The 27,056-nt window shown below is 38.8% G+C and overlaps 1 protein-coding gene across 2 annotated transcripts in view; it reads left to right on the top strand.

Annotated features, from left to right (window-relative positions):
- The window catches only part of ACOT12 (acyl-CoA thioesterase 12), a 772,547-nt gene that overhangs the window by 491,345 nt on the left and 254,146 nt on the right, over window positions 1–27,056 (top strand). For both annotated transcript variants that reach the window (XM_044064240.1, XM_044064239.1), the window contains exons 10-11: window positions 7,371–7,434; window positions 11,712–11,795. In XM_044064240.1, coding sequence (XP_043920175.1) covers window positions 7,371–7,434; window positions 11,712–11,795 — 148 coding nt within the window. The remainder of the gene's footprint in view (window positions 1–7,370; window positions 7,435–11,711; window positions 11,796–27,056) is intronic.

Below are 27,056 nucleotides of genomic sequence, written 5' to 3'. Positions count from 1 at the left end.
AGAAACATTTAAGAATGAGGAAGAATTTTACCAGGACTGGGATACTAATTAATGATTTTTTTTTCTTGGTTAGTAGCTGCTCGATATCTCTTTCAATTTGCTGATTTGGATGATATAGGCTTCCTATCATTTCATGGTTCAGATTTATGAGATTTTGTTGATCCACTGATGTGGATATCTTAACAAGCAAGAGATTAGGATATACTCAAGGCCACTATTCGAGTGGTCCAGCTAGTGAATTTTGGTTTAAGTTCCTAATAGGTGACAAAAGTGTCATCTCCACTTACATTACTACTGATGGGTACTTATGTGCCACCCTCCTGTGCAAGGCTACCTGACTCAGGTGGAACAGGTAGGGCAGGAGGTACTGAGGCAACTGTGGCAGGCTGGGACCCAGATGTGCTGGTTTTCTGTGATGGTAGTGATGTTAGTGGTGGCATTACTTCTGCCACCTGTGGGAGGACAACAGGTTTTGCTACTGCGTTAGGTGCAGGTTGCTGTGCTGCTGCATATGATATTAACAGAAGTGGGGAGAAAAAATAAGCCAAAGAAATGTATGAAAGAGAAAGGATAGAGATAAAGAGGGTGCGAGAAGAGACATACAAACAAAATGAAAACTGCATTCTTAACTATGATGATACTGATATCTTAAGCATAATAACCTGTTAAAGGCAGAGCTTAACAGGTATGCCATCACCCTTTTTGTTTGAATATTACATATGGTGGGGATGCCGATGCCAGTAGCCATTGTCACATGCAGGCTGATATAATAGAACATTAATGGCAGGAGTTATTTGTCAGAGCACCACATTTGTGCTTGTGGACAATAATACAATTTGAGTTGTGTAAATATTAAAATTGTACATATACAAAGCAAACACGTTGATCACACGATAACCATGTCCATCACAGGTGACAGACAAAGTGCAGATAGTTTTATTGTATATTGTGAAATGTCCAGTAAACCACTTTTTATAGATCTTACATGTATGGACCATGTCATGGTGCATTGATATTAGTGACAAGAGAACTCTTTTACTGGGGGGAGGTTGCAACCACAGCCATGCTAACTATCCAGAGTACAAATAGTTAAAATTATGAGCCACTTGTCCACCTGTACAGGAGTAGGTATGCAGCAATGCACCTCTATCATTGCACACTCATACTGCTACCCTTGAGCTATACCAATACTGACAGATGTACTATTGCTCTATAAAAGGTATACATAATTATTTTTAATGCCTACAACTATTACTATCAAAACAGAGACACTTCTTTATCAAAGCATGTATAATCACGCTGGTGCTTTCTTAGGCTTTATAGTCTGTTTGTGTGCCTCTGTTCCTTTCAATATCTGCAGTGGCTAAAGATATAAAAAGAGCAAAATGAAAACTTCAAAAGTGACATGTAGTGACACGTTATTTGGATAGGTGAAAGATGTTATACTTACAATACTGACATGTTGCCTGCAGCTTAACTTCATCCACTCACTGGCAAAGAAGGTCAAGTTTGCATCAACTCATGTCACTGTACTGGTGGCAGCACTTTTCCCCTCTGTGTGAGATGCCATTAGCATGGGTGAAAGCCTCCACCAAACTACTCCAGGCATCTGCCTTATACTATGAGGATGTCTAGAGAAATCTTGGCCTCCTCCTCCTCCTCCTCCTCACACCATCTCTGTGCTCTAAAAGGAGCACCTCTGTCACCTTCACCAGCCATAACATCTCACCTTCAAAGACCTCAGGAAAAATGACAGAAAACTGGTGCGCAAAAGAATTATATTATGTCCCAACCTCTGCACAATAACAGGCATTGAGGGACACCTCATTTGCATGAAGCATGGCAAACTAGTAGAATATAGGTACTGTATTAATATGGTTGCAATGGCACTTTAAGGTGTAAAACAAAGCAGTTCTTAATTATTGTGTGTGCTGCTGGGAATACATGTTTTGCAGCAACTTCATCTTCAGATGCTTAACTAGGGATAAAAAAATAAAGAAAAAAAATTAAATTTCCACGTATGCACTGAGCTATCCATAGGTGCTCAGGCATTTGCACATCACTGTGGTGAAATTTAGACAGTGTTTTCCACGTGAGCTTACCTCACAATTCAGAAAGAATGAGGTGATCTCTAATTAGCATAATCAATGTGCCTAGAGGAGTGAATCTACATGATATAATCATGATGAGAAACAGACTCATAATGCTACGGAAGAAAGCACCTGTGAAAAGTGTTTGAATACTGTGAGCTGCTTTTGTTGAAAGATCTCTTTCTGAGTCAGATATTTGCTTATTAATGGCCAGTAATACTTCTCACGCATTTCATTCTGTTGTAGAATGATAGCTTTGAGCGCCTCTGCACTCTAACACATGTGAGGGATGTAAATGTGTCAGTACTTTTAAGATGTGTTGGCCACAGCTGTTTTAAGAGGTATATTTTAAGTGTACTGCAAGTACTGGACTGCAAGGCTGATAAAGTGTATGGGAGACACCTCTGTGGTCTCATATTCGGATAATGTTCATTACTATTTTGCTGCTGTGGTCCTTGCACATATGTAATTAGCCACAACCTTTGTAAAACTGGTTGTAATAGTCAAGTGTTGCTATTTAGTTGCACTTCTGTAATTTTTTTTTTTTTGTGTGGGGATTATGTGCTTAGCACTCATATGATGTCTGTCATTTACTTAGACCAAAACGGAGCATAATAAATGGCCTAATACTATAGAATTATTGTACAGATTTGCTGGGGTCATGCAAGTACAAGGTTATTAATTACTTTTACTTTGTTTTCATTGCCAACAGAGCAATGCCTAAAAAATAGAACCATAAAAAAAAGTGCAGGATCTGATGGTCCATCCACATTCAATCTCAAACCTAAGTTTACAGATGCAAAAAAATGAAGAGGTAGTGTAGGCTCTCTGTCCCTATGGTTAATGGCTGTTAGCTGCCATGCCTCAAATCAGCCCTTCCGTGACTGTGCATGGGCTAAAATGGTCAGCAATACAAATGTGATGGGTAGTCAGGACTACAACTATTACATGGTCCATTGCAGGGCCACCAATATGATCTTTGCTGCACCCACCAAGCTGAAAGTTCGGTATGGGAATGGAGGACAACCTGGTGATGTGCCATCACCTGAACCACCTTTTACTGAGATGGAGGAGTTATTGGTCTCAATGAAAGGAGTACAACCTCCACGGAGTCCCATAGTGCAGTGATGTATGTCGAGGCAGGACTAGACAGGCACCAGAGAGTTTCAAATGCAGATGCACATGTATGTAGTTTTATTTCATACTGTCAGTAGCTGCAATATTCTATATATCTGTCTGACATGTGGTATGCAGGTACAGCAGGGGTCCAAGTTCCATATTTATCAGGACAAGGTATGGCCAGGGCTATTGTTATCATATTTTTATAGATGTAAAGATATCAGTTGCATGTATATTTATGGTGATGGGTCCTACTTACATTGTATTATTTTTCGTTGGTGTATTCACAAGTGATTCCTTATATAGTGCCAGCACTGTGGAACTGCCCCCATCTGATACTGGAGGATCACAGCCTCTGATAATGATGGCAGGGATGAGCTGGCAATGTCAGAAGGTGCAGAGTGTGTACTGGACACAGGGACTGTGACTGACCTAACCCCCTACTCAAGACTTTGAACACAGTGTCTGTGCCTGCAGATACCCAGAAAATGCAACCATTTGAGATTTGATAGTTTGAAGGGGACACTATAAATCAGCAAAGTGTGGTGGCCCCAGATCAGAGATGTCTGCATCTGTCCCAGGTTGGTAATGGTGCTCATCAAAAGTATGGTTACTGCCCTCCCTCAGTAGTTGGTGTGTCAGTTGCTATAAATGTAAGTGCAAGACTATCATGGAGACACAGGCTACTTCCAATAGAGCTTTGACAGAGATGTGAGAGTGATCCAGGCTTTACATGATGATGTATGGGAATGCATGAACCATATGTGTGATTCATTGGATGGACTGAATTACACATTGGACTGTGCGGTGTCTTCTATGGGTCATCTGTCAGGAGTGATGGGCTGTCCTTGTGACTGCTCATCTGCTGCATTCACAGATGTTAGCCAATGTAGCCACATATGAGCAAGATCCTGCTCCCACGGTGGTAGCAGTTTCATTGCAACATTGATTATGGAGGTGTCTATGCCCTGGAGAAGGTGTCCCCATGGTTATGACTATCGTCATGCTGACACATTTGCTAGTAGATGTTCTAGATCACGCAGCACACAAATATCTAGCTAAAGTAAGAGACAGTTAGTGCAACTGCTGGCAGAGCCAGCTCTTGTGGGCAGGAATATGCATGAAAGGCTGAACTCTCTGTCATGCATGCCCTGGTCCTCTCTAGTAGGCCAGGTCCCAGTGATGTACAACATGCTGAGGATGTTTCCCTGCATACAAACACACACACACACACACACACACACACACACACACACACACACACACACACACAGCATGACAGCCCCCCAGCACATCCAACATATCCACCGACCCTGACCATTATTCACAATAAGTACCTCAAAAAGCCAGTTCCCATATTATTCTGAAATGCACTTTTTTATTTTGTTACATTTCGGAATTCACACATTTCACTGTGAAAGACATGCACTCCTGTACTCTCTTGTCTAATTGTGCAAAGGATGATAACTGTGTCCTGCCATTTGTACATTATTACTTGGGTTGCCTATGTCTAAAGCAGTGTGTGGTCAGCCTATGAATGGAGAAGAAATATTTTTGCATGCATCCCTTTTACTGTACTGTATCTGCTTAACTCTTGTGTAGTTATGCTGTAAAGCTATATGCAGTCTGCCGCCTCTTTGCTAGTGATGTGACATACTGTGCCCACCTCCATCTGACATGGTCATCCCCTGCTGTTGGCTTCTCCTCTGACTCCTCTTGTGTCTCATCTGCTGACATCTGTAGTGCTGGTAACTGCTGGCGCTGCAAAAAGTCACCCTGCACTAACTGCTTCCTAACTATAATATTATATAACATAACACACACACACACACACACACACACACACACACACACACACACACACACACACACACACATGCTCTATAATATTTCTGGTTTCTAATAGTGCATGGCTGTACCCTTGGTCAGTCTGATTGTTTGGATGTCTGATCTGTATCATAAGACAGGGTACTAGGGCATATTCAACATCACCTACAAGTTGCCCCTGTGGGAAGTAACCCCTTGCAAATCACTTAATAACGGTCTTATGTGTGCCATATATGTGAGTCACAAAAATGATATGGGTGGCCTGCACGCACATTATAGATGATACCCTATGCATTACAGACCACCTGTCAGTTAATGGGGACATAGCCTTTGCAGTTCATGTACCTCCTTCCCAGTTCACAGGGGGGGCCTTCATTTCAATGTGGGTAAAGGTTGTGGCCCCAGTACCTCAGTGAAACAGGGTATGTCATAGAACTCCTGCATGGTGTTTGCTCTATTCTCTGTGGTGTGTCGAACCATGTATGGTCTCCCCCATGCTGAAGCATGGCATCAAAAAAATGATGGAGTATTCTCAGCACAGATGCTTGAGATATTCCCATTGTGTCCCTATTAGGTCATTGTAATGTTTCTGTAACTAATATATGTAAAGACACACCTACCTTTGTATCCACTTGTATAGGCAGTCCATGACTCACCTGGGGCTGCAGATGAGGTCGACAGATTCCATGATTTCTTGTATTATGTCCCTTTCCACAAGGTACTGGCCCAGTATGTTAGTGTCAGTGAGCATAATCAGATGACCCTGCACCTCTGAGGACAACATCATGCACCATCAGGCACAGCAGCTGCTATTAGAGTCCCCTGCAGATACTCATTTATAATGGCTGCGGCAACTCCAAATATATTTGCTTGATGTAGTCTGATCATGGGCTTATGGCTGAGGTTCAAATTTAATGCGAGCACAACATTGATACGTGGTATTTAAAAATTTCTAAATCTGTCCACCATACTGTTTTGCCTAATTATTAAACACAGCATTTAATTATACAGTCATCTGCATAGCTGACCACATAATGTGGCCTAACCATGTTGTGTAGCTAGGTTTTCTGAATTGCACACACCTTGTGAGTGGGTACTCTTCACATAAATTTTCATAGCACAATGTGGCAAAGTTTTCTGAATCTGACCCCATGTGTCTTTACTTTACTGTAGTGTTTAGTATTGTTTAAGCTGAAATGGTCCTTTATGAAGCAAAAATACAGATCTATATTTGTCTGTATCTCTCTCTCTCTCTATGTATATATATATATATATATATATATATATATATATATATATATATATATTTATATATAAATATTTATATATACACCTACACACATATGTTAGATAGATAAAGACACATCTTTAATTCAATTTCTATTTCAGGGAAGAGCTTTAACATTACTTGTGGGATGACAACCTTACCAATGTTTTGTAACTTCAGATTAGCTATAACCCCTAACATTAGATGTTGTGCACATGGAAACCTTTCAAAGGTTTTCTAATTGCAGCACAGCAGTTACCAACACATGCTTTTATTACAGGTCATTGTAACTGACAGTTAAGCTGAATGGAGACCTAGAATTAAAAGAAAAATAGAACAACATGTTGCTGCACATTAACCTTCGTGTCCAGCTACGGGACTGACCTGACCCAATACACTTACTGTTCAAGGTGCATGTTTCATCATTTTGCCTTTTGTCTTTAGAGTAAGTTCTGGCATTTAAACTACCATTGTTTACCAGTGAACCAAGATAATGTAGAAAACTGAAGTATTTAGTTCAGATCTTTGAGTAGTAACACTCAAGACAGATGTTGTACACAGAAAGTAATATCACCCAACTATTTTCTGTTGGTCATATCTGCTCAGTGTCTCTCTCCTTTCTTCCCATAACACTGCTGTGATTGAATATGGGTTCAGGCCAACATTCACCACTGACCTCTAATCATCGTATCAGGTTCCTTTACTGATGAGCATTTTATATGATTCCCTGTTCCCTATGCTTTTTTCTCAGATATTTTTGTGATTTGGGTGCAGTGTGCCACTTCAAATAGTATAATGAAATGACTGGCCACTTGCATTAGCTTAAAAGAGCTTTTATTAAATTTTTTCAGTGTTTTCATTATTTTTAAGTTGGAACAAAGTTCTGAGGTCTTTGCAAGGCATGCAAGGGATGATTAAAGCTTCACTAACACAAATTTGTTTGTAACAAACTTCATTGCTTTATCTTATGCGTCCTTGTAAATGTGGCTAGTTTTCCACTGTATAATAAGTAAATGCAATAGTACAGTTAGACATTTTTGCTGAAGACTCTGTTTCTCTTTTTTTAGAAAATACATCCTTACTCACAAAGAGGAACGCTCCCTCTCTGTTGACTGGGACAAAACTAATCAGGTAATGAGTAATGCAGTGCATATTAGAAATGTAAGTACAAACCGATCAGTGGCTTAATGCTTTGATGGCTGACAATATTGCAGTTTCTGTATATGCTGCTGACAACTGCTTTGTAAGCATTTAAAAATGTTGCTGCTGTTTGTCTTTATTCTAATATTGCTGACATTTCAGTATGACCAAACCCTTTTATTGCATGTTTTCTAATGGATTTTTTAAATCGTGCAACTTGGATTATATGATGTTTTTTTTACTTTACTTTTTCTACAAGTTTCTTTAACCTTGGGGTTATATAATTGGGGGGGGGACAAGAAGACAGACACCCCATGTTGAAGATGCAGGGGGTAGAACAAAAATGATCTGTATTATGCATAATGTTTTATATTGTAAGTTGTGCTAACTTTGTATGACTTAGATCACGGGTTCCCAAACTGTGCGCCATGGTGCCCTGGGGAGCCGTGGCTTCCTTACAGGGGAGCTGTGAAGTTTAGCAGCTGATTGCAGGTAAGTGAATGCCTGTATGAGTGTGTGTTTGTGTGTGTGTGTGTGTGTGTGTGTGTGTGTGTGTGTGTGTGTGTGTGTGTGTGTGTGTGTGTGTGTGTGTGTGTGTGTGAATGTCTGCGTGTGTGAGTGAATGCATGCATGAAGGCAAAAGAGTCTGTGTGTGTGACAGAGATCAGGAGAGTGAGAGCGATGTGTGAGTGAATGCAGTAATGAATGAAGAAGTGGCTGCGTGCGTGTGTGTGTGTGTGTGTGTGTGTGTGTGTGTGTGTGTGTGTGAGATCGCGAGAGTGAGAGCGATGTGTGAGTGAATGCAAGAATGAATGAAGAAGTGGCTGTGTGTGTGTGTGTGTGTGTGTGTGTGTGTGTGTGTGTGTGTGTGTGTGTGTGTGTGTGAGATTGGGACAGTGAGAGCAATGTGTGAGTGAATGCAGGAATGAATGAATGAAGAAGTGGGTGTGTGTGGGTGTGAGATCGGGAGAGTCAGATCGATGTGTGAGTGAATGCAGGTATGAAAGTGGAAGTGGCTGTCTGTGTGTATGTGAGATCGGGAGAGTGAGAGCAATTTATGAATGAATGCAGGTATGAATGAGGAAGTGGCTGTGTGTGTGTATGTGTGAGATCTGGAGACTGAGAGCAATGTGTGAATGAATTCAGGCATGAATGAGGAAGTGACTGTGTGTGTGTATATGTGTGAGATTGGAAGAGTAAGAGGGATGTATGAATGAATGCATAAGTGGGTGCATGGCTTGTGGGTGTGACAGACAGTGAGAGCGATGTGTGAATGAACCGCAAAGATGAAAAAATAACACAAGAACTGAAAGATGGTTGAAATATGAACACTGCTCGTTCCACAGGACAATAATCACCAACGGTTTATTGTAAAACACACAAATCCAAGTTGAGCGCTTTTGACTGTACCCCAGTCTTCATCAGAACAAATAAAATATCTAAAAAGGTGATATATATACACATACATTTCTTAATTATACAATAAAGTAATTAATTAAATGATGAGAAAACCGCCAAAAAGTTTAAAGATACATAATTCATAAAAACTATGTTCCCTACTTTAAAATCAACACATCAATAACCCAGATATGAACATACGATTCCTACATATGAATAAAATGTGTGAATGCAAAAATATAAGAAAACATGAAAAACATATAAAAGTATATACGCTAAACTGATGCTCTCTCTATAGGTGCATATATACTAAATGTATTAGTGTAAAATTGGTATATGCAACTCATACACTAAACCATGGTGGGATGTGTGAATGAATGCAGGAATGAATGAGGAAGTGCCTGTGTGTGTGTTTGATCGGAAGAGAGTGAGAGAGCGATGTGTGAGTGAATGCAGGTATTAATGAGGAAGTGACTGTGTGTGCGTGTGTGTGCGTGCATGCGTGTGTGTGTGTGCGTGTGCGTGTGTGTGTGTGTGTGTGTGTGTGTGTGTGTGTGTGTGTGTGTGTGTGTGTGTGATTGAATGTCCAGATTTTTGCCTCATATTTTTGGTGCGTTCCTCCTAAAATATGTACTTTTCTGGCAAATAGTTGAGTATTGAAGTCATTAAAATAATGACAACCATTTGAGTTAAGAATCCACATCCTTCAGAGAATTCATGCTAATGCAAAACCTATTATTATATCAACTCTCTAAGTTTGTAAGAGCAATATTTAAAATCTGTCCCTATTTGTCGCCCCATCATTTTAGGCTTTGTCCAGATTTTTGCGCTAAAAATGTAAAATGCCTAAAATAGGATTTGTTTTTGAAAGCTAGTGCTGAAATTGCTTCAGTCCAAAGCGCTATGAGAAAAACTCAGACCTACATGATCCAGTACAAAGTAATGTACATACACAATCATATCTTGAGGGATCTGCCCATTGAACAACACTGATTAGATATTTTCAGTCTGTAAATATAATTAAAGTCAGACATTATAATGAGTTGCATTTATTGTATGGATTTTAGATGAGCGGAGTGTAATTTGAGAGTAGCGTTGTCGCCTCACAGTAAGACGCTCTCCGGTTCGATTCTCAGCTAGAGCATCTTCTGCGTGGAGACATTAGGGCCACAAAATACATGTAGAGTACATCAGTGAACTTCCATGATGCCTTCTATATTGATAGAAGGACAAAGTGTTGATCACAGACAGGATAGAATCTATTCTAGTCCTCCTGAATCACATGCTTGTATATTGAAAGATGGCTACTTTCCTGGAAAGGGTTTGAGAGGAAGCCAATGAGAGGAATGTGGAACTTATATTAAAGAAAAAGATCTTCCATTTCCTGTTTTGAAAATGGGGGCCACCTCCCCAGTTTGCTGATATCTATATGCAACATAAATAAGCAGGCAAGCTATGAGATCCTAATAATAGTCAGCACTTACAGCAATTCAATCCAGATCTCACCCGCCATTGTCTTGCCAGTTCAGATATGTTTAGTCACTGCATTAACCCCATGTCTGCAAATAAACCCAACCTTTAACACTGTCTTCTCAAACAAGGGCATGTCCACTGCAATCAGGACTTCCTTAATGTGTTTCTTCCTCCATCGTAACAGTTCTCCCAGTCAAGGTAGCATTTTTCCCCAACTCTTTAGAACAGTCTTGGTGATGTTATACCTCTTACCCCAAACCATTAGATGGTTTGCCAGAGCCTTTTAAAAAACACCTGAATGACATTTTTCATGGTCTCACCAGATCCTTCCCTCACATGGGACTTCTGTTTGGTGACTTCCTTTTGTGATAATAGCTATTTTTTACCCCACTAGCATTGCATGAATGGATTTTTTTCTTTAACCTGACTATTGATTAACACCAGAGGGTCTTTGGGTTGTCACTATGGGAAGCACTAACTATGTTTGGGTTTTAGCTTCTTTTTACTTCCTCAGCTGCTGAAGTTTGGAACGAAGTTCATTCAGAATCCATGTCTCAACCTCCCCCAGTGTATGGTAGAAGCTCTTTAGGAGGTGAGAATAAACTGACTGACTACACTAGGGAAAGTTGACAGTTTGCAGGGGCTACTGAGGAGTGCTCTCTGGTTAAGCAATTTGCTCATATTCAAATGGTAGGTAAGTGGGGTCTGAGAGAATCAAATTCAAGACAGTAGGAAAAGTCTTATCAGCCCTTCATGGTCTTGCATCTCTATGTTAAAATGACAGATAAAGAAAAGATAACCTTGTTCTGTAAGTGAGGCCAAACTTAATTTGATTAAGAGTTCTGTTTTCTGGTATGTTACATTTTCATTGTGATAACTGCATAGCTCTACTGAAAAGCACAAGCTATTTTTCCAAGTGAAACACAGATAATATGAGTATAAAGTAAATATTTGCAGAACAGAATACAATTAAGTTGTATTTCTTGTACTTTGAATGAGGATAACATTGGGAATGCTTTTCTGGGGAGAGTATAACAACTGTGGATTGTCAGAAGGGTCAGAGTGGGACCCTGGAGATTCCTAAAATAATATAGTTAACATTAGGACATAATCTGATGACATTGCATATAATATATATATATATATATATATATATATATATATATATATATATATATATATATATATAAAATATTGTATTACAGATGTAGTATGAAAAAAAAACATAACATGAAGGCTTTTCTAAATACTTTGTGTACATCTTTCTTGTGATGAATGTATGCTTAATAACTTATTATAAGTGTGCACATACTTTTAGGTAAGTCATGGAATTTGCTAAATGTGTTGCCCTTTGCTTTGCGTGTCTTTATAATATTATGCTTGTGTTCTTGTTATAGGCGTACCTGAGCTATACCAATGTGGTTAATCTGACTATGCTGGCAGCGAAAAGTGACTGGGAAATAATCAGCAGTATGGACAGAGTACGTAAGCTATATGAATTTTAGGTTGACTGCATTTTTGGTTTTGTGTGCCTGAGCGTGTGTGTGTGTGTGTGTGTGTGTGTGCGTGTGTGGATTTGTTATGTAAAATGTTCGTTTTTTGTATACAAAAAGGATCAGAACAATGTCCGACCAAGTAAAATGCAACACACAGATTCAAGTGGTGTGCACAACAAAATAGTGCTCCGTATCTAAAGGCTGTCTTGTTTCGCATGCTTCAAACTTCACTGATGAATTAAATAACACAACTTTTACACAACACATGATTAACAAATTATAATTCCTTCAGACATGTTGCAGTCTTACTTTATTTATATTGTTCTGAGAATGTTACATCGTTCCTTGTGACTGCTGAATTAAAAAACAAAACAATCAACATCCTTAATATGTCTTGCTACCCCGTGTGTGGAATAAGACAAATAATAAGGCTGTGACCTGCACAAGTGTTCTCAGAGATATGAACAAACAAAGAAACAGCATGTGGATTTGGAGGAGGGCTTGTGGTTTGCTAATTTATATGGTCTGAAGCAGCTAATATAATTATCACTCCATTAGCCAACTATCATTCGAAAAAAACAATTACTATGATATGTCATAAAAGTATACTGAGGGAGTAATATTGCTAATAGTAATGTATGGAACTAGAGTCAAGTTTTAAAATTTCTATTAGTGGGTAATGTTTTGTGGAGAAGAAAAACAAAAAAACAAGCCAGCAGGCAATGGCAAACTGTAAATTTTAATGGGACTCCCATACAAAAAATAGGTAGCCCATAAAAACAGACCGGTTTCGGCTGAAACTTCACTTTGCCTTCTTCAGTGTTAAATAATGTAATAACAATGATCACATTTAAATAGTATGCATGCGGAAAAATGTAGAGCAACCATCAGTCCCTCACAAATGCTCATTTAATCCAGGTGATAATAATGCACTTAATTTAATAATCAATTTCTTTTCCTTTGAGTTTAAAAGGCCATGCCATCTGGCTTTATTAGCCCTATTGCCCATGATCCTGTCAGTAACCGTAAACCTAAATACTATTTAAATGTGCTCATTGTTATTACATTATTTAACACTGAAGAAGGCTAAATGAAGTTTCAGCTGAAACTGGTCTGTTTTTATGGACTACCTATTTTTTGTATGGGAGTCCTGTTAAAATTTACAGTTTGCCATTGTCTACTGACTTGTTTTTTTGTTTTTGACTTTAGTGGTTTGGAGCCTTGCAGTTGCCATACGTGCAGGGAACATTTTTAAATTTGTGGAGAAGAACCCAATTTATATTCACTGGGGATTCAGAAACATTTAGCTCATAGAGTTATTCAGGAAAAGTATAAAGAGCAGTGATGGGCAGGGAGGAGGGGATTCAGAACAGAGGAATAGCTAGGTAAATTAGTGCCCTGGGCATTTGCCAATCTGGTGCTCTAAAAAAAAAAAAAAAACAAATAAACTCATCCTTTGTTTACAATTCTCTGACCTGTCTACCATACACACACACACACACACACACACACACACACACACACACACACACACACACACACACACACACACACACACACACACACTTATTTATTTTAAGTAACTGCAACTGTTTAAAGTGAGGAATTTCCAACAATGGGAATACTACTGTTACATTTATTCCCGGGCACCACACTCTGTGAGAGCTTCCAACCAGGAAATCTGACCCCTTCATCCCACCTTAGCTATGGCTGCAATTCAGAAACACAAGTAACATGGTCATAATATGGAAGAAATATAACTGTATGAATGGTATGCAAATGAGAGCATAATGATCTAATAAAGAGGACTGGCATGCAGATGGACCTCACTTCATATGTAGATAACATAAAACATAGCAGAATAATTCAGAGTTATAGGAAGCTGATGATTGCAATGTGGTGCTCATCTACTATAAAAAATTAATCTTCAGCGCACTGGAGCTAAACTAGTGGAAAAACAGTAACATTCACAGAAATAGCTGTACAATAGGTTTTAGTGGCTGCTTTAGGAGCCATTGTCTGTGTCATTGCACATCTTTACCCTCTGAGGCACAGATGCATCTGCTGGAACCTAACATACCATCATCTCCACAACCTGGACCTTATTGGCTGCTGCTGTGTGGAGTGTGAACCCATAACGGTGTTATTAGATCTGTGTCTCCCACACCTAGAATCAAGGTAATGCCTAGCTCTGTGGACACAAACATATGTGTAGCATTAAACATCTTTACCACAGAGATCTTTCAGTAGCTGACATGGGATATGCTAGAAATTACAAATATTGCACCTTATCCTTCACCTGACACTGCAGAATGTGGAGGAACACAATTTGCCAATGCTGAAATTACAATAGGTCTACTAGAAATCAACAACTGCAAGTCCATATGCATAGGGGCCATTTATATTCCCCCAGGCAACAATATCCAAACACTGGAAGATATCCTCTCCTGGTTTTCCACTACTATCAACAACTTAAGCTATATCCTCAGTGATAGGATCATTAACTGGCCTTCTATTTACTATCAAGTCCCATCTCACACAATTAACCTGTTCAACTTCTCCCAACTAATTAACTCTCAAACCAGACCAAACAAAAATGGAGCCTCCGGCACCATCATTGACTGGATACTAACATCCCACCCCAATCTCATCTCAGATGCTGGAATTCTTCCAGACCCTCTCATGGACCACTTCCCAGCTTTCGCTCACCGTCTCCTGTATCCTTTTCAAAAACTCCACTACATTCAAACCCGCAACCTCTCTTCTTTCAACCCTCTAACCTTCTCCGAATGCCTAAAGCGTATAGTCTGGACCCCTCTAAGAACTCTACCCCTCAACAATGTCATAAACTACTTCAAGTTAGTCTTTCCTAAATCTACTAAATCACCACGCTCCCCACAGGACCAAATGCATAAGGTTCAATCCCTCCCCATGGCTCTCAAAAGAAACCAGACATATAATGCAACAAAGAGACAAAAAATGTAAGCAATACCAGAGAAACTGGATTCCTAACTCCTTACTAGAATACAAACAGCTTCGAAACTCCACAAAAAAAATGACTAAGGATTGCAAAGAGTACTACATCAAACTCCAATCCATGCACTCAACTAATCCAAAAAGATTTTGGAATACCATCTCCTCCCTTCTCCACTCAGGAAACAAAGAAATCCCCTTTCCCAACCTCAACCTTAATGATCTTTAAACAGCCATCCAATTCAACTCCTTCTTTGTAGACTGTATTGCTAACTTGTCCTCCTCTTTCCCCAACCCCCTCCAATCCTAACCCCACTTACCCCCACATCCCACAGATCATGTTCCTCCTTCTGCCCCTTTCAGCCTAGAACCCATCCCCACAAATACTATAAAATAACTACTCCTCAAACTTAAACCTTGCCGAAATGCACCTGATAACCTTCCTTCAACCTTCCTCAAACTATCTGCAGACAGGATAGCTCTTCCCATTTCCATCTTAATCAACAGATCCATCCAAGAATCTTATGTCCCATCAATCGGGTGCCATGCTTACATCATCCCTCTCCATAAAGGAGGCAAAAACACAGATACCACCAATTTCAGACCTATTGCCATCCTTTCCCCCTCTTTTTAAAATATTTGAAAAAGCTATCCATTCACAGTTGATGCCATATCTAGCGCAAAGCAATCTCCTCACTCCCACTCAACATGACTTTTGCCCTGGTCACAGTACCATGACTGCCCTCCTATCCTTTCTCGAAACTATTAACCAAGCACGTGACTCTGGCAAGCTCGTATCCACTCTGTTCCTCAATCTATCTAAAGCTTTTGACACCATCTCCCACCCCCTACTCCTATCTCAACTCTCTTCTCTCCAACTCTCTCCCCCTACTATAGCCTGGTTCTCATCCTATCTCTCTGACCACCAGCAAGCCATACAGTGGAAATCCTGTACCTCTCCCTTCCTACCCACCCCCATAGTTGTGCTCCAAGCTTCTGTTCTAGGTCCACTACTTTTCAAGATATTTATCAACAACTTCCACCTCACCATCCCTGAGTCCTCACTAATCCAGTATGTCTCAACAATCATCTTCTCAGCTTTCTCCCTCTCTGACCTACTTTTACAAACTCAATCAGCCTTCTTTAAAACAAAAACCTGGATGCAAATCAATCACTTAGCTCTAAATGCTAATAAAACTAAACTGATGATCTTTACTTTTTCTAGAAACTTCACCATACTTAGTCAAAATAACATCCCCATCGAAACTGTATCCAATACCAAACTGCTTGGCATCACCACTGATGAAAATCTAAAATCTGACACTCATATCCAATCCACCATAAAAAATAAAAAAAAACACCAAAACCTACAGCTCCTCTACAGACACAACTGCAACTCAGCCCCTCCACCAGACAAACCTTAGCCTCCTCATATCTTGTCCCTCTCTTATGTATGGTGCTCCTCTGTTAAGCAATCTCCAGCTTTGCCTACAATCCAAACTCTAATCTTGCTACCATAAAATAAGCAAATTCGCAACCAATTCTAAAACCTCAGCCAACCATTGCCACTCTCTCCATACCCTGTAACGGCTCGAGCTACCTAATTACTTGAAATTTCTCCAAATTACCAGCGCTCACAAGCTTATCTTCAAGCCTTCCAACTTCCCCTCTCTCACTACTGACTTAACTCCCTACATACCCAACCTCTCACTCAGATCAGAAAACCAAAACCTTCTACAACTCTACAAACCCTCCAGACCCCCTGGCCAACTCCTGCTATCCTGCTCCATAGCCAAACTCTGGAACTCTCTCCCTCCACCCCTTCGCAACACTTCTAATCATACCAACTTCAGTGCTTTCTTTTTCTCCCATCTATCTTCAGAATGGGCATGCCCATATCACACTCCAACATAACTCCCTTTCTATACTTTATCTTCACCTTTCCCACTTTCATTCTCACTCACATTCTTTCCCTACTTCTCAAACACCCGACCATACAGTTCCTGACCTTCTACCACTACACCTGGATAACCTTGTTAGATCTCTCGTGTTCCAGATGAAACAAACTATGTACATACTAAATTTTCACTACATCATTCCTCTACCTGTATATCCTCTCATGATTGTATATTACCCTATCTGTATTGTGCTAGATTCTAAGCCACACCATAATGCTGCAATGCTTAATGTATTACTACACTGAAATATACTGTATTTGTAGGTATGTATAATCATGTATTCTTAGCCTGACAAGCATTTTTTTTTACAAAGTTGTGTATGTCTTTAATGTATCTTTGGAGCTTTTCTCCCTGGGCCGCCACTGAAAACAGGCTCTTGTTGGCCCAGTGGACTTCCCCAGTCATCAAACTGAAATAAATAAATAAATAAATAAATAAATAAATAAATAAATAAATAAACATATAAAGTCCACAGTCAGCAGAGGAGAAAACTAACACTATGCTGGTATTTTACAACAAAGCCCATTTTCATGGGTATTATGTGGGCAACCAAGGATCTGATCAGCACATAGCTCTCAACCTCTTACCACAAATATCTGGACAAAGCCAAAAATAATGGGGGGACAAAGCCCCAAAATAGGGACAATTTTAAATGTTACTCTTATAAACTTAGAAAGTTGTTATAATAAAAGGTCTTGTGTTGCCGTGCATTTTTTGAAGGATATGAAATCATAAACCCAAATGTCTTTCATTATATAGCGAATTCACTCTTCGCTGATTTGCCACAAAAATCCAGAAAACCACATATTTTATGATGAACAGACCAAAAATGTAAATCAAAAATCTGGATATTTTGTGAAAATCTACGGTTGAGAGTTATGGATTAGCAATCCAAGCTCCCTTTGCATTTGCTCTGTGCCAATATGTAGGTACTGCAGGTTTTCCTGCAGGCAATGCACGTGATGCATGTCATCACACACGCCACACACTCGCCTCTCAGTCACCAGCTCATAGAGTTTATACAGTTTTCTGTGCCTGAATCACTTACCTGCACATCAACTGATTGATGCTATGTGCTGTATCCAGATCAGGGAAAGACCTGGAGTTATGGTGGTGATGCTCACTAATATATCCTTCTCCAATTTTGTCTGCATGCACTTCAGAGACACTGCAGTTGCCAAAGGATGTTTATGGTGATGATTCCTGTCTAGCCTGGTTGGAACTAAGTGTAACAGCAGTAAACATTGATGAAGCTAGAATTACATTCTGCTCCTCCACTGTCACATAGTATGTGGGGGATATGTTTGAGCCTTCCAGTATTACTGTTGTTGATGGTGTCACTATATTATTTGACTGTGCAATGTGCATTTTGCCCTCATTGTTAGCCACATGTAACTTACTGACACCAGGCATATGTCACCTCATGTAGTAGACCCTACATAAATGGAGCCTGTGAAAGCATAAAGATAAAATGCCTGTGGCAGCAGAGAAGCCTATGCCTCAAACCCCTTTCTCCATGTACATCCAAGCTGTGACTACAGTGCTGTGCAATTCAGGATATATATGTATGCACTCACATGGTATTCACAGATTGTGCCACATACCAGTATATGTGAATGTGTTAGAAATGAGATATACCGGGGTGTTTTCCCCATGTATGTCACCTTCACATGCAGATCACTCTAGATCATGGCAATTTACTAGCCTGATGCATTCCCTACAGGTACTGAGGCAGTCACCCGAGCCCAACCTCTAACTTTCAAGCTATGACCAGCCAGAAGTGTCTGTTCACCCTCTCCATTTAGTTATACCAGTATTTCTCCCACCTTTGTGAGTTGTTTCTGTGTGGGTATTTTATCTCCTCTAGTAGACATGTCTCTTGAAAAATCTCATGCCATGATCTTGGCATGCAGTATCATATTGGTTACCCTTCTCCACACTAATTTTGTGTATCTATTTTGGTCACACACACACAGCGTTGATGGTATGTACCTCTTCCTGCCACACCTGGTCCCCACAGTGTTAGTGTACCCTGTCTTCTGTCATGCTGTAATAATTCCATTCTATTCTATACTGACAACAGTTTTGGGCATGTTAAGGGTAACCTTGTATGTCTGCTGTTTTCTTTTGAATGTATAGTGTGAAACCGAAGTAAACTACTTACTATGTAGTCCTTTAGGATTATGTGATTATTCAATGTGACTGATATTTTATAGCACTGAGCAGATTATTGTACTTCATGCCAAATTACTCCGTTGGAGGAAAATAGTGACACAGTAGCATAACCTGGGCATAAGTCAGCATTTAAGTACTTTGATTTTCAAACTATCTGAGACACATTTAATATGAATTAACAAATGCCCTCCCCACACATTTCATTGAGTCTAAGTTGACTACAGTTTCAACCAGATGAAATGCAATCGTCTAAACATTAAAGCTTCATATCAAGAAAGGTACAGCAAAAGCCCCACCCAGCTCCCCCCTTACTTATATATAAAAACTTCATGTTCTTACAAATGTCAAAAAAATGAGAAAAGATTACACACTAAGACACACAATCACCGCTGGCACACAGATTGATACCACAACAACGGTTATTTCCAGTGCAAAAAAGTAATTAGGGTGTTTCAGCTTGGAGAAATGTACTCAATGAATATAAACCTCATTCACACTCAGTGAAGTATAGGGTAAATAAAAAAATGCAAGTATAAGTATTGTTGCAGCTTTATATGTCTCAGTGGAAGTTAATAAATTGATTTCATTTGTAGTGTGGTTAAGCCCACCTACCACTAGTATTCAAGCAAATGCGGAAGTAAGAGAAAATAATGTAATTCCAGCTCCAGTGTTTACTCCCCTGAATTTTATTTACAGCTGAAGTTGTAGATCGGTAGTTTAGTCTGGTGACAGACACTGTGAATAAAATATTAAAGAAGGTAGATTGTACTAATATTAAGCTGTCCAACAATTAAAAAAATCACCCAATTACTTCCAGCTACTAACATGGTTCTCTGCTGGGAGTATGAGGATCTGGGATATGAATTACACATGCAATCAAAACCTAGGCTCTCATCCCGACTTTATATGGAGCAGAGCTCCAACGTAGCCCTAGTATGGAGTTTTGTCCCATCTATTCCTTACTTAAAATCAACTCTTAAGTTGCTGCACTTCAAGAAAAGAATATTCTCCATGCAGCATCCATCTTCAATGGTCACAAAAGCATATGCATCAGTAAGTGTATACTGCTACAGTGTTGCACTGGATTATAGTAGATATACAAATTCCTGTATTTTAAAGCATTGATGTTTACTCTTGGGGATTCTATGGCATCCTTGTCTGACATCAGGAGTGTTATGTTTAGCAGGGAAACAGTGGAGATAAAAACTCCCATAAAATAATGTGAGTGGTTCCCCCTCCTCTAACTAATCTTAACTAAAAAAATGTTGGTTGAAAAATCTGTAGATCAGTGTATTGTTATTGAAGAGCATGGTTTACTGTCAGGAGTCTGAACAGCATTCTGCTGAAACTCAAGATCTTGAATCAGAAACATCAAAATATACCCACACCGAAACTGACAATATCGAATCTCTAACTTACCCCCTGCAAGACCCATGCTAGCTTTTGTTTCTGTGTTCACACGAGTAGGGTGTTTTGTGATTCAGTGTAATTTCACAGTTGTACCTGATTGGTGTTGTGAAGGTCCATGTTTCTGATTCGAGATCCTGTGTTTCTATGGACTAATGCTTGGACTTCTGAAAGTAAACCAAGAGCACAAATAGAAACACAACTGAGACATCTATAAATATGTAATTATACGTGCTACCCTACTGATTGTTTTGCTTTAAACTAAGGAATATAATAAGTGTGACAGTCTCCACCTTCATAGTCTCTGCCTCACAAGTATTTCGGATACAACCACAGATGCATGTTCATCCAGCCACATTCACCCAGTAGAAGTATCAGGTTTTCTGGGAAAATTATGTTGAACTTGGATGAAAGCTACAGCACAAAACTGAGATAAAATGCAGTAAGAGGACAAACTAGATAGGTGCGGTTTCGTTCTGCAGAAATAAGAAGATCCATCTTCATAGCATAGTGCAGCATGAAACCATGATACAGCCTTGAACTATAAATTTGTAAGGAAAGAAAAAGCTTTTCTACACACATCATTTCAGGTAAGCAAAAAAGGCCAAGACAGTTCCTTTCATATATTCCATGATTTATCATGTTTCATCATGTAATATCAAAGAAGAATATACTTCATGCTTCCTTAATATTGTATTTGTGTCACTTTTGAGGAATGCATGAAAGTCATTACATCCTTTATTTTGAAGCACTTGATTAAGTGGCAGTTAAAAATTTGCCCACCAGGCCTACATATTTATATGGGCTACCCAAGCGTCACATTATTCAACATTTGCCTGTATACTGCTGCTTAAGGTTTCAGATTTTTTTAGTTTTGCTAAGTTCTTGCATAACTTCACATATGTTTATAATTTAATCACTAGACATTCATATGAAAGTAGAAATAAGCATGACATGGTTAATTTAGGTGAGAACAGACTCAACATTTTATAGCTCCAGACATGCTGCTAAAAAGCCCAAAATTTAAAATAAAAAAAAACATAATGTACCATTAGAGGTGATTGGGAAGAACAGATATGGTTTTAAAACCAGCCGAGGTCAATGCAGGCATAATCTTCTTGACTTCCAAAAGAGATAGTCGACCACCTTCTTGGAGTACATCTGAATGTCTTTGAAGAGTGACCTCCAATTAGTACTTGTTTGTCTTTTTGGCTTTTTAGGGGTCACCACAGCGAAAGTCTGGTCCGCTAATGATTGGCAGTAAATTTTTATGGTGCCAAGTTGCCAGTCCAATGCCCAACCTTCAGCAAAGGCACACCCATTCACACAAGTCTTTCAGAGACCACTCGACCGCAGGGAGGACATGCAGACTCCATACAGAAAGCACTCCAGCCAAGAATCGAACAGGAGAACCTCTTGCTGTAAGGCAACAATGCTACCGCTGTACCACAAGAATCCTAAATTTCACTATGTGGAAATTTGTATTTTTAACATGTTTTTTATTAGCACTTTGTTCTTTCTATCTAATGTTTATATTTTTGACACATGTAGACCCAGTTTACTGCATATTATGCAATAATTGTTATATGCTGCATATATCATTTATAAATAAGTAACATTTATAGTTAAATGCCAGCCTTGTGCAGTGAAATGTGTCCGTTATCCTGCATGCTCTGTCCTTCCATATATTTGGTATCATCATCACAGCAAATAACAATACATTTGTCTCTTCATTACACATGTAGGATAACATATAGTTTTAATGTATGGCTCATCACATTGTTGAGGAATGTCCTGCTATTGGTAAAGTTCAGTAGCATTTCAGAATAAGCTGTGACTGAATGGTTAACTGTTGACAGAGAATTGCTTGCTATTATCTGTTTAGACACCCTTTATCACCATTTATTACTATTCAAGTGCTCATATGCCTACTATCTTAGAAGTGAGACTGTACTGTACTATTGCAGCTTGTATGAGTTGCAGTAGATACCCCATGTTAGGCAAACCCTGACAAATTGGCTTTTGCTGCTTTTGGAGTATATAGCAGCTGAGTTGTGTTTACAACAGGAGACTGAAGTTCTTCGAAGTTGGTATAAACAACTGTAGCTAACTAAAGGAACTTGGCTTGTCTACAAGGGATATGCCATGTAACAGTTCTGGTAACATCAACAGCTTATGTGAACATTTCGTTTATACTATTTACCACACAGTAGCTTGATATTATAGAGGTCTAGCAACTGGATTAGGTCCCAAGTGAAATCATTTATTCAGAGTGCTTTTGGGAGTCATGGAACAATTATGGAATTCACACTTACATAAAGTAAGTGAATGGCAAAGTGCTGTGACTGAGATTGTGATTTTGCTGTATATTAACCAAGCTTACTCAAGATGCAAAAGAAACATCAAAGTGAGGAAACATAATTCACTGTGGACTGGAGTAATGGGAGGATGGCAGATCTTTTCTGAAAGTCAGAGTAAGAACTTAGAATTTTTTTTTTTTTTATATTTATGCATTTTTACAGGCTGATGACATGGAAGATGTTCTCTAGTGACTTTAATAGAAAGATAAAAAAACACTGGATGGATAGACCTAAAATTAGAGGTTTAGTGTAACATGTTACATAGCAAAGAAAGACACAATGCCACATTTTATGGTTACTTTTATAATTATATGTTCATTTAAGCATAACTATATGACTAGGAAGGAATATCTGGCTTTGTTGCCTTCTGGTCTGGCCTAACATCCAGCCAGCAAAAGGGCCCACCCCTATTCTGCATAGCATGGCAGGTAATGCTACACAAACCTTCATGTCTACTGGGATAGGCATTCCATTCATTCCCTTTGATCCATTATGAGGATGGCACCAACTAGCTCCCATATGATATCTCTGTCTGCATGGCAGCAATCAACTATGCCCCAGCAAGTTAGGCAATCATGAACACTAGCTTCCAAAGTGGCTACTAACATACTTGTAGTGGCTTCCATAAATGCTGCCGACATTATCATTGTTCAAGTTTTATTCCTGTTTAATCAGAAATGTCAGTGTACACAAGAGCTTATTCCTGTGCCTCATTATGCTATTTTTTTATATATTTTTTAATCATGTTGCCATATCTACAGCCATCACTTGCAAGCTCAGTAGCTCTTATTGCCATATTGACACTCATTTGTATATCATTGTGCAGCTATTTGCATGTGATGCATACTGCTTTATTTTTTATTGAGGCACAAACCTTCTAACCACATATCTTAATCAGCCCCCCCATACAAACTATCAATCACCATGCCATTTTTCATAATGCAGTGAGCCAATTGTTTCTGAAAACCCCACTATATAATTGTTATTAGCAATCAGAACCCCAATTTTAATATTATTGCCTATTTTGCAATACAATGTTTGTGTGATAAAGGAAAAAAACAATATATTAAATTATATTGGCTACAAAACTGAACTCTGATATGCCTGGACAAACAGAAGTCTAGTCAGAAGTTTGTCTTTAAACAACAATCTTCGGCGTTCTAACACATAGCCATTGCTGGATCTATCTCACTTTAAGTGGGTTAGCCTGCCTGGCATTTTAACAGTGGATTATAATTTCATGGGAAAGAAATTGTTAAACATGGTAGAGCAATGTGGCAAAAAGAACAATTTTTAATTGTTGGAGAGATGAATTGTCTTAATTTTTTATGAAACCTGGGCAAATCATATGTTTTAAAAGACAGGCAGTTGTGTTCTTTCCAGATAGATTTAGGTACATATCCAGTTGCCATTTGATGCTCAGAAGTGAGACCTGTGTACAAAATTGCCTTTTTTCATGGTTGTGGTAGGATGATGAAGTTAGTATATATAAGTAATGGGATATGGAGAACTTCACCCCCTTGTGGGAGTGTGAAGGGTCTTGCAGCTGGCAATTTTTTTTGTGAGTTTCCTTCTATTGAAGCTTTTGATCATATATTGTTGTGCAGTTAAAGCTTCAAGCAATTTAAAGTTGTCAAACAATCTTAGGAAGCTGTCTACAATAAAGGTCTGTCTCGATTCATTAATGTTATAAATAGGACTTCTTAGCAGAAATGATTGAACAATGAACATCGGACCCTTGTATTGTGTCATATATAGCTGCTGTGACATAAATTCATTCAATCTTTGTGCATAGTTTAGTTGCTCCTGAAAAGTGGTTGCAAAAAAGGCTAGACAAATACTTTCCTTATAATTATGAAGTGTTTCTCCCTGGGCCTCTGCTGAAAATGGCTTTGTTTCAAGTCGGACTTTCCCAGTAAACAAATGTTAAATAAATAAATTATCCTTTTATATTAACCAGAAGCAAACATTGGGTAAGCCTATTCAAATATTTCGTTAGAACAGATTCCCCTTGAGTATTCATTACATTAGTTTTTCATATACCTCCCCATCCATAGTATCTCCCTTCTGCCCAGTTAGGGACTCTTAAATGACTTGGACAAACAAGTTTGGATGTGGACCTTAGAAGAAGATAAATGGATGCAATAAGGGCCATCGCCCCCACTCATAAAACAGTGGAAGGATGCAGTTCTCCCATATTCCTCTGACTACACTTCTTTAACTCTGATACCTGCCTATTATGATTCAAGATAGCCACTCTTGTGAATTTATCAAAACTATCTCATGTGTCTATAAAGTTAGCTCATACCTTAACTTGCTTAATTTGCTTTGTTTCTCTTTGGACATTTGAATGTTATGTAATAAACTCAGCTCTTCTTTAGCTTGTCTCTAGACAGAGAAAATCCTGCTTCTTTTTATCTGGGTTCATAAACCCATTTATGTTAATTGTTCAGCTCCTCATGGTAACAGTACATCCAGAAGAAACAAAATGGAATTAAGAGAGAAGCAAGGAAGACACCTCGACCACAAAGAAAGTCAGGGGGCATATCTACCACCCATTTGCACAAAACATGTTTAGGACATCAGCACACTTGTATCAATCATAAAATAGTACTAACTGCTTAGAAATTCAAACAATAATTCCCATTACATTATTCTGGAATGGCTGTCCCCAAAGTATTCCCAAATTAAATAAACTTTAACAAGAGACTATGAAGCAATCAGCTGTAGAGAATGCCATAGTAACCCCACAAATGCAACATATACCCATCACAATATGTGAATATATATATACAGTATGCTTTGAAATGACCCACTGTGAAGTCTTTTTTATACCCTGTAACAAGGAGCTGTGGAGAGAAGGCTGTAACTCTATCCTGTGAAACCGGGCATCTACTCTCCCTACTTCAAAATAAACAAAGTAAACATATTACCTCAGACAAGATGCCCTCCCCCTGTCAACCGCTTGCATCTATTTTAGTACCTGTCTCTTCACAAACAAGTAGAATCCCCAAGTTCTTGTTAATAAAACAGATGCCTTCTGTAACTTACACTATCAAGTAAATAGTTTTCAGGAACTTCAGAGATTAACACTGATACATTGTATTATAATTCAAGATGGTTTAATAGATCTCTATGTAAGAATGCAAGAAATTGGGTACCAAACCGAAAATAAAAATCCAAAAAGAGAACTGTGTTCTCACATATTTACTAACATTTGTTCGGTAAGAACAACACTATGTGCATAATAACATGTAGAAAAAGTTATGAGTCTGTGGATACAACTAAGTCCTTTGAGTCTGTGGATACAATTAAGTCCCAAACAGCACTGGATGCAAGGAGTTAGAACAGTGAAAAATAATTTGCATATTACAGTAATGCATAAAAGCTGGAAATCCACAACTGATATGTTCCTGCAGAAAGCAATGGATTATACCCAGCACAGCAGCAACAGCCATGGAAAAAGAAATATTTGCCACCTTCATCTCTCCAGGAGTGAAGATGTACTGTTAGATTATGTTATGCCAGAATTGGAACTCAGAAGGCAGATTCTGTGTTGATTATTTAAGTCCTCCAACTGCTGTTTTAGAGAACCTATAAGCCACTTGGGTGCTGGATATTGTTATGGAGTTCCCCGACTCCTTGCATTGGCTAGTCCCTCTGTAGCTCCCACACAGTTCAACATTTTAGGTTAAAAAAGGTTAAATGATCATTGAGCCAAGTTTTATTGTCTTGAAAAAGGTTCACCCTTTCCATCAACTCTGCACATAAGAGTATGGATATTTCATACTGAATATAAGACCCAGTCATTCCTTTAGTTGCAATAGAACATTCCTTTCTTAATTTTATGTCAATCATTCATTCAGAGAAGTCATTGCCAGCAAACATTTTGTTGCCATTTACTATCATAGGCCTGCTTAAAAGTTATCCTTCAAAAAGGTATTTTTTTAAAAGCAGAGAAACCTGCTAAGGAATGCCCTAGGTGTTTGAGAAAATAGGGAAGGCTTTGGAGCTAAGGTATGCTAAACATGCTTTGCTCTTAAATACCTTTGAGAGTCATTTCTGATGCCCCAGTCTTGGATCCCTAAACTGCTTTATATTCTCAAAAAATGCATTGTATATATCTGTGGTCCAAAACTATGAGATACACTCTAATAGAATAAGAAACTGTAACGCTTCTCTATTTAGATTGAAGCACTCAGTTCAATTTATTAAAAGAGCAAGCTGTACCTGCTTCAAATGGTTTACAGCAACTTAAAATTTACAGCGATTGATACTTAAGTCATATGATGAACATCTATTACACTAGTAATTCTGATATCCATGATTATACTGAAACACTATGCAGAATACACCATGCTATTGAGTTTTAT

This window comes from Protopterus annectens, chromosome 2.part2 (genome assembly GCF_019279795.1).
Source record: "Protopterus annectens isolate FY-2018-M chromosome 2.part2, PAN1.0, whole genome shotgun sequence".
NCBI lineage: Eukaryota > Metazoa > Chordata > Ceratodontiformes > Protopteridae > Protopterus > Protopterus annectens.
Note: the sequence above shows the minus strand (reverse complement) of the source record. Positions and strands in the feature narration are given on the sequence as shown.